Raw genomic sequence first — 11,582 nt, 5'->3', positions numbered from 1 at the left:
ACTGACGAAGGCAGGGGGTGTCTGAAAGAAAAACATTATGAGCTGTGATTATGTAATTAATGTATTCGACCAAGAGGGGGATGATGCATAGATAATCTTAATTCTGACATTTCCCGCTTTGGAGTGCTTAATATTTTCATGTTATTTGCAATTTTTGTGTGTTCCACCATCTTTCAATTAACTTGAAAGGGAAAATAGAGACTAATTTTGTTATGATGGAAACAAAGCATAACGATAAAGAAAACATATGTATGACCTAAAACAATGAAGTAAAAATGTGTAAATATGGAAGGGTTAGATATTTTGCCTGCTGGGCTAGGGGGTTGGGTTGTTTGATGGGTCTCCTTTTTTGTTTCATATTTCTTCCTTCCGTTTACACCTGCTGGGTGCTGGAGGAGCGCATGCCTGGGAGCCAAGGAACAGGATTAAAAAATGGATCAATTGTGACAGGAATTGGGAAACAAAGTACAATAATCCATGTCCCTAAGAATATGTCAGGATGGATCTCTATTTCTGTCTGTCTGTACCGTAGCTTTAAGCATGCAGCTCTCTATCCCAGAAAAAAGAATGACATTGCATGTTTATGGAGTACACATAGTACTTTCTTTTTTTATCCTTCAATACATAGCACATAATGGACACATATTTATTTATATGAAACTATTTAGCAAGTATGGGACAATGGTGGAAATAAATTTAAATTATTTACCATAAAAATTAGAGAAATTAATATTTTCTGGGTTTCTTGAAAGTAATTTCATTCTGCTGTTTAAATCACAGAAAATCTTAAAAAACCCCAAACCTTATTTTTTTAGAAGGGCCTTCTTTTTCACTGTATTCTTCTCTGCCACTTTCTGTTTTTAGAGTAGAAATTAATATAACTTGAAATGACAAAGCATTACTTAAATTACCTCAGTTTCAACTTCCTGTGCAAAGGGTGTTATAAGGTGTTACAGACATTATATACATGGTGTTAAGTCACCTCATCTTACTTTGAATATAACAGACATAGATGAATTGCCATGGAGATCATACTCAGAAAGGAGACAGTAACAGACAGTAACTGAGCATTTTTAATCAGAGTATGTGCCAGATAATTACCTTCCATATCTAAATAAGTTCTATATATCCACTGCTAAACTAATTATATGATAATTTTTTCCTAGCATTTAAGGAAGTATTTTCACAGATTCACAATATTTTTCTCCAATGAGGCCTTATCTAGAGGTCAAAAATCATGAAATGGCCCTTTCCTGCCTGTGATTGTTGTAAAATCATAAGATTAGAAAGAGAATTTTTCTCCATTTTTCTAACATTTATTGTGCATTTTATCATGTTCTAAAGATTTTCATATCAGAGGGGTTGGAAACAGTAGCTGAGGTTTTTATGAAGCTAGGAGTGTGATTAGTTTTACCCACTAAAACCCAAGATATGGCAACATGACACAGCTCAATTTATTCCTCAAGTTCAGATACATATTCTTCCTCATTTATCAATTTATCACTAGCACACAGAAACAAAACTAGCTTCACAATGTAAATGTAAAATAAATGCTTTTCCCAACATGCATGACTTAAAAATCTAGGACAGTGGGGAAAAAAGTATTTTTCCAGGCTGGATTTGTTCAGTGATCTATTTCTCTTGCCTTGAATTCAATATGACATGTATCACTCACTGCTACCTCGGCAATTCTTTATAGATGGTGTTAGAAGGTAAGAATCCTTCCTTGTGTGGTATGGACTCTTCAGGCTTTGGAGAATGAATATTTACTTAATCATTTCTTTACACATATAGCTTAAAATTTTGTCAAACATGTTGTTTAATGCAAGTCTGTTCACTGAACTCTGAGTACCTAGATCCAAAATGTAATTCTACCATCAATTCTAATTTCTAATATAACCCAAGCCAAATTCCTACTTTGATTTTAGTTTTGAGCTGAACTCAATAGCTCAGGCCTAGCTCTAGGTTTTATAACTCATAAAACTTTATGATCCTTTAAAATCTGTCCACAAGTATTTCATTTTCTGACTTCCTGTGGGTATGAACTTCCCACATGCTCTGAGAAGAGGTATTTTCTTTTATCTGTCCCAGACTAGTCTGCATGCATGGTCTGCATCACTCAGATCACATGCTAAAAAGCTTCCACAAGAGTGAGATTAAATGTTTTGCTATATATTTTTTGCTTTATATATTTTGACCCAATACTCCCTGGTTATTGGCGGCTGATCTCACCATTCCTTCACAAGGTCCATAGAGACCATTTAGTCACTGATGAACTGCAGTAGCAGGAGGCTCATCTGAAGGTGGCAGCAAGAGCAGGTTTTTTCCACTGGCAGAAATGCCAACATGTTAAAGGTGAAATCTGGAAATAAATCGAATTATTTTTGGTTTTAGTAGAGCCTTCTAATACAGCCATATTTTAAATTATACGTATGAATTAGAAGTAATGTAAAAGTGATATTTGGCTCCTAAATACTGAGAGGTAAGGTTTATTAGCTCAAGCACAAGACTATGCTAATGAAATATTTAATGCTTCCAGGACCTTGGTAAGTATTTCTAGACAAACCTTCACTACCTTTTATAGATGTACAAGTCTGGGTCAGTGCTACTTCATGGCTGTCTGTGACAGGCATGACTGGATTGCATAGGTATGGTGTAAGACTGTCTTTTCTGTTCTGTTCTAGTACTGTTTGGTACAAAGGAAACCTTGTCCCTGAGTAGGCTTTCTAGGCCTCTTAGTAATACAAATAATGCATAATATCACCCTTAGATTCCTTTATAATTCCCATTCCAAAAGAAGTAATGTTAGGTTTTTGTCCCTATGTTTTTCAGTTCTTATGTTGTACAAACCTGTATAGATTAAAATTAAAGCTGTTGGAAGTTTTTTTTCACATTTTATTAATATTGAAAGCTTTCCATTTTATGAAAATGGAAATAGCACTTCAAGTAAGTTCTTTAATGATTACATTTGTAATAAGAAAAACTTAAATCTAAAATGTGTTGGATTTTGATTTTCTTCTGTTAACATTCCTTTTCCCTTGCCTTGCCTTGCCTTGCCTTGCCTTCCCTTCTCTCTTTTCACAGTGACCAAAAAAGAGAAAAGGGAAAGAAAAGAATGAGAAGAGAATTTATATTTTTTTTCAAAGATTGTAGGAGGGTAGAAAATGTATATTCCTATTCTGAAACCTCTCTGTTTTCAGCCAGGACCAGGTGGAGAGTGATCACAGCTCACAGAGCACAGCTGTGATAAACTCACATTGACCAAGTCCGCTGAACAGATCAACTGCCATATTCTAGGTAAGCAGAAGATTCAGGAGGGCTTCAGGAAAATGCATTGCAGCTTTCCAACTTGAACTAATTCAGGAACACAGTTTCAAATTTTGGCAAGTAATTTTTCAACAAAAAGGGGAAATTGATATGTAGTCCTTGGAGAATTGGTATATTATGTGTTTGCATCATATTGTCTCTATCCTTTAGATCCTATATTTCTGATAGATTTACATATTTGTTCAGTGTGGTGCACCAGAGTTAGCTGATAATAAATAATGAATATTAAAATACTGCATCAAGAGCCCTCCTATCCTGAGGTTGTTACCTGAAACAGTGAGAACACCATTCATCCATGGTAGCCTCTGTTTACTGGCTAGGCACTGCAAATGGCTGCCATCAAACTGATCCGATTCCTACAGACTGTGCTGCTGAGGCCCTGACACCTCTGATGACTGGTCAAACATGTCCTGGCACTGTTGTCTGCCATGCTGATGTTGGATGGAAGTGCCCAGCACATCCTGGTAGACCACCTGTTGGCATCTTAAGCTATATCTAGTTTGCTGCAAAGAAATAGATTTCTCCCCCATTGCTGGATGGGAAGTTTTGATTGCAGGCCCAGTGCCAAGGCCCAGGCTTAAGGAACGTTGCCCGCTCAGCTCTTTTGGTGTGCTGGGCCAGTGTCAAGGCATTTGTGAGGGCTGCCAGCAGGTCTGGCGGGCTCCAGCCAAACCATACACCTCAGTGAGGGGACTGACTCAGGGCGTCCCTTTTTCCAGGGCTACACTGAAGCCATTCTCCTGTGAGGCTTTTTGCTGAGAAGCTTTAAGGGAGAGCACAAAAAAAAACCGGGAACAGCTCTGAGGCAGCTCAGACGGACAACATGTTCCTGAGGCAGCCTGGAGGCAGCAGCCTGCGCAGACATGGCAGTGGGGCAGCTCGGAGATGTGGAGAGGGCAAAAAAGACTGTGGGCAGCCGAGAGGGAGATGGCAAGAGGCACTTTTAAGCTGAGAGATTTTAAGGTACCATATGAGGGAATGTAAGAAAATGTGTGAAGACTGCTGGGGAATAACGACCAGAGCTGGTGCAGGAGCATCACGCAGCCTGAAGATGGCGCCGAGGCAGCACGGAGGCCCCTCACAGCCCGGCGATGGCATCGAGGCGGCATGGAGCCAGAGTTTAGAAAAAGCACTGAAGGCTGAAGAGAGGCCAAAGATGGCTCTGAGGTGGTTTGTAGGCTTCGGTCAGCCCCGGGGAGGCAATGAGGAGATTTGCACGTCAGGCACTTGCAGTTAGAGCCTCCCGCCCTGCAGACGGATAGGCAGAGCTCTTTGAGCATCTCGCTCGCTAGAGACTGCAGACAGACCTCCCCCATTTTTGTTTCTGCTAAACACACAACAAATGGTACGCTGGGGAGTTAACACGGGGAGAAGGGAGGTGGTTAGTAGTCAGATGCAGTGTCCTGTTAGCTATTCAGAGCAGCCAGAGGGAATGTGGAGCTTTGTTACCCTGTTTGAGGATGGGGTCTTGCCTCAGAGACCTTGTTCATTTACTACTTGTTGGCCTTGCCAGCTTGTTCTATGTTCATATTCAACTTTTCCTTGCAGTAACAAACTTCGATTCAGTGCTGTCTATGAGGAGGTACAGCAAGGTACTGATAACTCCTGGAGCTCACAGGGTATGCCTATGTGGACCTACATGGTAATGGCCAGGCTCTGGGTAGGCTGGAGAGAAGAATTAGCTTTGGTCTCAGAGCAGCATTAATTCTGTTAGAGCATAATTGCGTCTGAAATGGTAAGCCTCCTTGAGAGGCAGCCTAAAACCTATTATTCCGAATATCAGGAACTGGCAATTCTTGCTTAACATTTCTATATTGTCAGGATCTTTCCAGTATAAAGGTGTCTGAGTAGATGCCAGACGAACACCTCCAGATTCCCATGAGGTCATTGCCTCTTCACCTGTGGAAAAGAATAGTGAAAATGGAGATCTTTTTGATTTTTAGTGATTGCTGATGGTGTGTTGTGAAGTGATAAGTTGCATCAGATGTTCTGTATTGGGACATGGCACAGAGGAGCGGATGAGATCAGAGGGCACTGTGCCTGCTGTGTACACAGGCAATGTGGGAAGCTATGTAAAAATAGCAACAGCTGTATCTCCTGACCAGCCTCCACCAGCTTACCCTGTTTATCTATTAAGACTGAAGTGCTATAGAGTAGCCTTAAAATTCACTGTGGAGTCAGCTGGTGATTCTGATGTTACAGGGCTGTTACACAGATAGCTAATGAGCCTGAGTAAGAGGGCATGCTCCAGCCACATGTTTGTATTAAACAAATTTTAATTTTAACTGTACATCTGCTGAACAGTGCACAAGCCCCAACCTGTTTCTTTGTAACAGCAAGCTGCTGGTCGACGTTCAGAATCCAGTGATGAGAGGGAGTTTTCTCAGTGTCCAATGGAGCCCAGCTTGAAGCAGAGGGCAAGGTGCTTTTCCTGCTCTTTGCAACCTGTATACTCTCTAGCACATCTTGGCCAGCTGGCTGATGTGTTGCATCCCAAAGCAGTTGAAACATGGTAGAACTCGAGCAATTGTTTAAAATCAGGTGTTCAAAACTATGTAAATCATGCTGCTAAATTTACAATTTAAACCCAACACACTTCAGGCATGCTGCAGGTAGCATCTGTAGTCACTACTGGGTTCTTATTTCTTCCTGACCCTGATCATCACCCTATGGAAAGATTCATGTTTCGTTTTACTTCCTTACCAACCAAAATGTTAAGCCTACGGGAATGTGATCGTTAAAGCTGGCTGGAAAAGTAATTGATTTTTTTGGTTGAAATACAAAAGCGACTTGTAATTACAGTTTTGGGAAGGGATCTGTAGAGCTTCTCTGGAATTCTGATAGCGTAGTTAGGATTGGAGTTTTTTGTTGTTTTGTGATTTTTTTTCCCCTCCAAGTAAGCTTGGGAAACAAAGATCAACATTTGACTTCAGAATGTGGGGAAAAAAAGAAAAGATACTTGAGAATTTCTCTCTGTGAGCATGTGGGGAGCAAAGGGTCTTTCCCCTTTCCCACTTTTTCATTTAATTATGGACAAAACCCTGTATTCGGTGAAGTTAAAATATAACTAGGACTTTGTGTTTAGATAACTTAAGGGCACACAGCTACAATTACCTTGACACATGAGTGAAAAACTTTTCTAATGTGATCACACCAAGTGCTTGTTTGGTGGTTTCTTTTACTTGATTAAGAGAAGTTGTGCAAAATGTCATGAGCTTAGGAGACATGAACAAAACAGGGAGAGAATACAGGGGGTTGTGCAAAGAGTAGGACATAACAATGATGGTAAGAGGACAGAAGCCAGTGGGGAGCAGTAAAATGACAGGACAGCCATGGGAAGCTTAAGAGGTTAATGACATGCAGCTATGGATGGATGGAGTTTGCATGGACCCAGATCTCAGAACTGATCCAATTGCAGCCCAGTTCTAAAGGAAATGGCTATAAATCAGTCAAAGGATTCTGATGAATTGTGCTTTGTGCTCATGTTTGTGATGTAACCAGCAGTTCTTGATGGAATTACAACCGCCCTGCTCACACTCACCTGCTATTTGCTCTGTATTAGGTTAACAATAGTAAATAAACTCTGTATTAGATTTCAAGCTGACCTGTTCATGCCAAATGAATTCGTCTTGCCCACAGGCTACTCTAATTTAAAACATATGTATCCATTTAAATCCTGTTGCTTCCATACATTAAGCTACTGTTTAGATTTTTGCCTCATCAATATTCTTCACCGTTTTGAACAGATGTGTAGTTTGCTGTGGGTTTGGATCAAAAGTGTTCTCTGATAGATTTTTTGTGTGTGTGTGTGTAAGGTGGTGGAGAAGTAGAAATGAGGTGGACTATGGTGGCATTGTATAGCACTTAGACCTATCACCTGAAATCAACAGGAGACACTTTGTCTGTTCTTGTACAGGCAAAACCTTCATTAGAATAAAAGGAAGTTTACTTTAATTGCAGGAAAGATGGGATCCTTGTTTAGTGAAAACTGAAGTCAGGAGAACTATTGTATGATAGTATATTTCCCATACAGCAGTGTAAGTCTTGTAGAACACAGATAGAAGTTTTCAGTTTTTCCCACGCTTCTAATGGGTGAAAGAATTTTGTATGTAAAATAAAGTTTCTCCTAGAAAGCACGTTTTAAAAAATCTGAGCCTAATGTCAGACTCCAAAGAACATATTTAGGCCTCTAAATAAGTAGCCTGGAGTTTTTTCAAGTGCTGAGCTCTGCCAACCCCCACTGCTCTTAGGATACAGCTTCTAAGACTGAATGTTTTTTGGCTGCATGTACTTGCAAAGAAATACTAAGAATATGCAGTAGGTCAGAGTGGCTCCTTATCTTTGTGCAGAGATAAGGGCTGCTGTTCCTCCTAGGAAACAGTGTCTTAGAAGCGGAAGGCTGCACTTCTTATCATTCAAGTATGTGCCATAAAGGGGTAAAAATAGGGACGTTGAGGATAAGGAAGCTGAAACCAAGGCACCTGCTACCCACAGAAGGAAACTTGGGAATGAAATAAGACTGAGAGTCTCTTCTGTTTTGAATACTGCAAATCTTCACTTACAGAAGTAAATAATTTGCCTGCAAAAGCCTCTGAGATTACTGATATGAGAAAAGGCTTGCAGGATTTAGATTCCTGACTTTACCATGCAGACTAAATTCTGTTTACTGAGTTTTACAGAATTTGAAAATGTCAGAGTTGGCTGAGAGAATTAGATTTCATTACCTATTAAACATTTACAGGACATCCTAAATCCTCATTGAAAAATCCTTTAGTTTGTGACCTAAACGGAACTGATTAAACAGAAAAGTTGAAATAAGGTATTCCAATTGTATCACTGTTGCCAAATAATGCATAGTTCATTCAATCTCACAATATTTTAATCCGCTATTCACTTTGCTGTGATATATAATGCAGGCTATTTACAATGATTGCCATTTTTTAAATGCCAGTTTTCCTTTAAAACAAGCAGCAACAAAAACAACCAGCCCCATACCCTGCTCCAAACATTGTTTGCAAGGATTTTCCTTTGCATCACTAATGTGCAGATTTACAAAGAGCAGGAAAAGGGGGTATTCTTATTCTCAGAGATTCTGCCTTGTATACTACCTGCAGCCACATTCCGCCACTTTCATCCCTTCGTAGTTATATATCAAAGTGGGCACGCCAGCATCATCCTTATAAAGAATGGAGATTGAATCCAATTTAGTTGGAACACAACAGGCCTTGGAAGCTTTCTTTGGGTTTTGGAGATGCACCAAAGTTTGGACAATAGCATGTTTTGTTGGGGTAACATTATCTGTCAGAGGGAAGAAGCAACCTCCTTTACACTCAAAAGCCTCATAATCTTTTGGTGCAATGATCCAGGAATCCCAGCCAATCTCTTCAAAGTTCACATGGAGGGAAGTTCTCCGGCAGTGGTTGGCTCCGATACTTCTCTTGCTTCTGGAGGAATGCTGGTGGGGCCCAGTGATGGCTTTTCCCTCTCCCTGTTCCTCCTCTTCAGACGAAGTGTTGTTCTTTCCTAATTTGTTTAGCACACTTTCTTGTTCATGAACAATCATCTCCCGGAGCTCCACTTTGGTCTCTTTTGTCCCATTGCTGTGGTCATTGGAGAACACTATTAATAGGGGCAGATTTTTAGTGTCAGGGGTAACACTGATATCCAGCTTCCCACAAGTGAAACCACCCAGAGCCTTACTCTCTATAACAACCTCTAGCTTGTTTTTAGTCTTCAATTTGTCTGCCCTGACCCATCTTTTCACAGCTCTGGACACTTCAAACATCTCCCAACCACATTCCTGGATATTGTGGGAGACAAGGAAAGATTTGGTACTTTCTGGGTTTTCCCAGTGGTCACCATCTAGAACATCATAAATAACCATGTTGCCTTGCAGCCTAGAGAGAGACCCAGCTTCCCTGTGACAGGAGATATAAATTCTCAGTTCAGCTCTCGTGATTTCCTCATATCGTGGAATAGAGATGTTGAAGAGCAAGATGTGTTTCTGAAATGGATTTTCTTCTGGTGAAGCTAAAGAAACAACATCTGCAATGGGAAATTAAAACACATGGTTACAGTGCATCTGACTTGCTTTTAAAAGACTCAGGATGTATTTTAGGGGTAAAATAAGAACATGGCTACCCAGCAATAAAAAAAAATAAAAATAATACCATCTTCTGGCCAAGTTTCAAGGGCAGGGAGTGAAAACTGGAAATGGAGGTCCCTGGTGTTGATAGTATTTTCACCAAGATTGCATGGTCAGGTGAGTGGGTGGAGGGGAGTGTAAAGAGTCTGCCTAGAACAAGCTATGGATGATGCTGGTCAGTATTATGTACATAAATAAGGCATCTGAGGAGTGTTCAGATTTAGTGATTTCCTACAGAGATTTTTACACAAATAAGTCCTAAAACCCCCTATGAATTTCCTACTCTTATCATCATGCGATGGGATGAACTGCTCTCCCAATACAGAGAAGTATACTGCATATTTAAGTGTCTTGAAGAACTAGCTGTGCTGTGGCTTTTGTTGTTGTCTTCAAATAATTTTGATTGGATTACTGGGAGTTTGGGGAAATAAAAAAGTTTTTGAAAATCCTGAATTGAAGCTTTAGCGTCTGTCTGAATTGGGACTTGGTGATAAAGTGCCTTTCATGCCCACATCCCAGTCTGTTCCCGGCTGGACTCACTGAGCATGTGTGGGTTTTGTTTGTTTGTTTGTTTGTTTGTTTGTTTGTTTGTTTGTTTGTTTTTCTGCAAAGGTATGTGCAGTACCAGCAACTCTGCCTTGGGAGGGGCAGATATTTGGCTGCAAGATAAGACTGATAATGTTTAAGTCATCACTGACTGATCTCTATTTGATGGTCAATGTAAGATAATTATTCAATCATGATTGGGTTTTAGGGCAATTTTAATTCTTCTTCACAGTGTTTACCCACTAAAGGAGTCAGAGAGGAGAATGAGATATGGAAACTATGCTCTAGCTCATACTGTTAAGGTTTCTTTCCATTTCAGGACTAGGGGAACTAGTCTGGGAATTCGGACTTCTCTGTAGTGCTGTTACCTGTGTACGTCTGTTTTTCATATAAAGAGAAGCTTTGAATCTCCCTGTCTCACTTTTATCATAAGGACTGCATTTACTTCTAACTTTCTACTGCTTATTTTGATGGAGCTTTTAAAAGTCTGTATAATGTTACACAGACAGGGATCTTGATTTTTATAGTTGAGACAAGCTTGACTACCCATTTCCATATAAATCTTTCTATCTAAACCAGAATTTTGGGGGAGCATTACTGTTTCTTGCTTGGATCCAGCGACACATCTCTCAGTTGGCTGCTGTGGGTTTTAAGTATGAGAAGAGTTCACCTGAAGAAGAGCTCTCTGGCATGGATGTCTCAATTATAGATGATCAAACGTTTGCATTCTAACATTAAAACTCAGTCTCAAATCTCTGGCTTTGAGAAACATGATTCATGTAAACCCTGCTATTCAGTGCATTATCTCAGTTCATGTATTTGAAAAGAGAATATTGTACAGTAAAAATATCAAAGAAGAAAAGGTTATTGTATTTTTTTAAAGATTGAAAGAAACTACAGAGCAAGACTACAATCCAAAATTTTAATCTGTTTTGTTTCTAAAGAATCTGTGGAAGTTAGGCACTCAGTTCCTTCTGAATTTCAAAAGAATCTGAGTACCTACTGTCCAGGTACTTCTTTAAAAATTCCAGTTCGCATATTTAGGACTTCTCCTACCTTCAGTACTGAAGCTCCTTACAATATTGGATGCAGGGATGGAAGACTTATCTGCAGCATATCTATTGTATAAATCAATCATGAACTGTGGTGGCTCCTCTTTGGTCTTCACTTGTGAGGGGACTCTTGACAAATTCAAACTCCTTAGTAAATCTGTCTTCATATTCTCCAGGAAAGATTTAAAGTCGAAATGAGTCTCATCTTCCACTTCCCCAGGATCATGAAAGTGCGCATCAGACTTTCCCATTGCTGATAACTTGTCCCAGTCTTCCAAAGGCTTGCCTCTTGTCAAACAGGCAATGATGTTGAAAACAGACAGTGCAGCTAATACTCCAAAATAATGCATTTCTTCTATATTTACTTTCTGATGGAGAGACAAGAGGACGAGGGTATTTTAGCTGATTAAAAATCTTGTTTCATTACAGACAGAGGAAACGAGATGGAAGGCAAACAACTGGAATGCCCTTTGCAAATCACTTTCTTGTGTTCTTTTTGCAGTCTGCTTCAA

The 11,582-nt window shown here is 39.8% G+C and overlaps 1 protein-coding gene across 2 annotated transcripts; it reads right to left on the bottom strand.

Moving 5' to 3' along the window:
• Window positions 1-2,234: 2,234 nt before the first annotated feature.
• GDF2 (growth differentiation factor 2) lies at window positions 2,235-11,582 on the bottom strand. 2 transcript variants are annotated; one of them, XM_054832057.1, is made up of 3 exons: window positions 11,075-11,582; window positions 8,436-9,372; window positions 2,235-2,362 (listed from the first exon to the last, which is right to left on the bottom strand). In XM_054832057.1, the coding sequence occupies exons 1-3, from the start codon at window positions 11,418-11,420 to the stop codon at window positions 2,350-2,352; spliced, it is 1,296 nt and encodes a 431-aa protein (XP_054688032.1). In that variant the 5' UTR covers window positions 11,421-11,582; the 3' UTR covers window positions 2,235-2,349. The 2 variants fall into 2 exon arrangements, with proteins under 2 accessions (XP_054688032.1, XP_054688033.1); XM_054832058.1 differs by lacking the exon at window positions 2,235-2,362 and having other exon boundaries at window positions 7,056-9,372.

This window comes from Grus americana, chromosome 7, assembly GCF_028858705.1.
Source record: "Grus americana isolate bGruAme1 chromosome 7, bGruAme1.mat, whole genome shotgun sequence".
NCBI lineage: Eukaryota > Metazoa > Chordata > Aves > Gruiformes > Gruidae > Grus > Grus americana.
Note: the sequence above shows the minus strand (reverse complement) of the source record. Positions and strands in the feature narration are given on the sequence as shown.

What these genes read in the sequence shown, in the direction of transcription:
- GDF2 (XM_054832057.1), bottom strand. Translation starts at nt 11,420, where the DNA reads ATGCATTATTTTGGAGTATTAGCTGCACTGTCTGTTTTCAACATCATT. An exon ending in AAGGAGCTTCAGTACTGAAG is followed by an intron (nt 9,373 to 11,074) that starts GTAGGAGAAGTC and finishes TTCCCATTGCAG; the next exon opens with ATGTTGTTTCTTTAGCTTCA.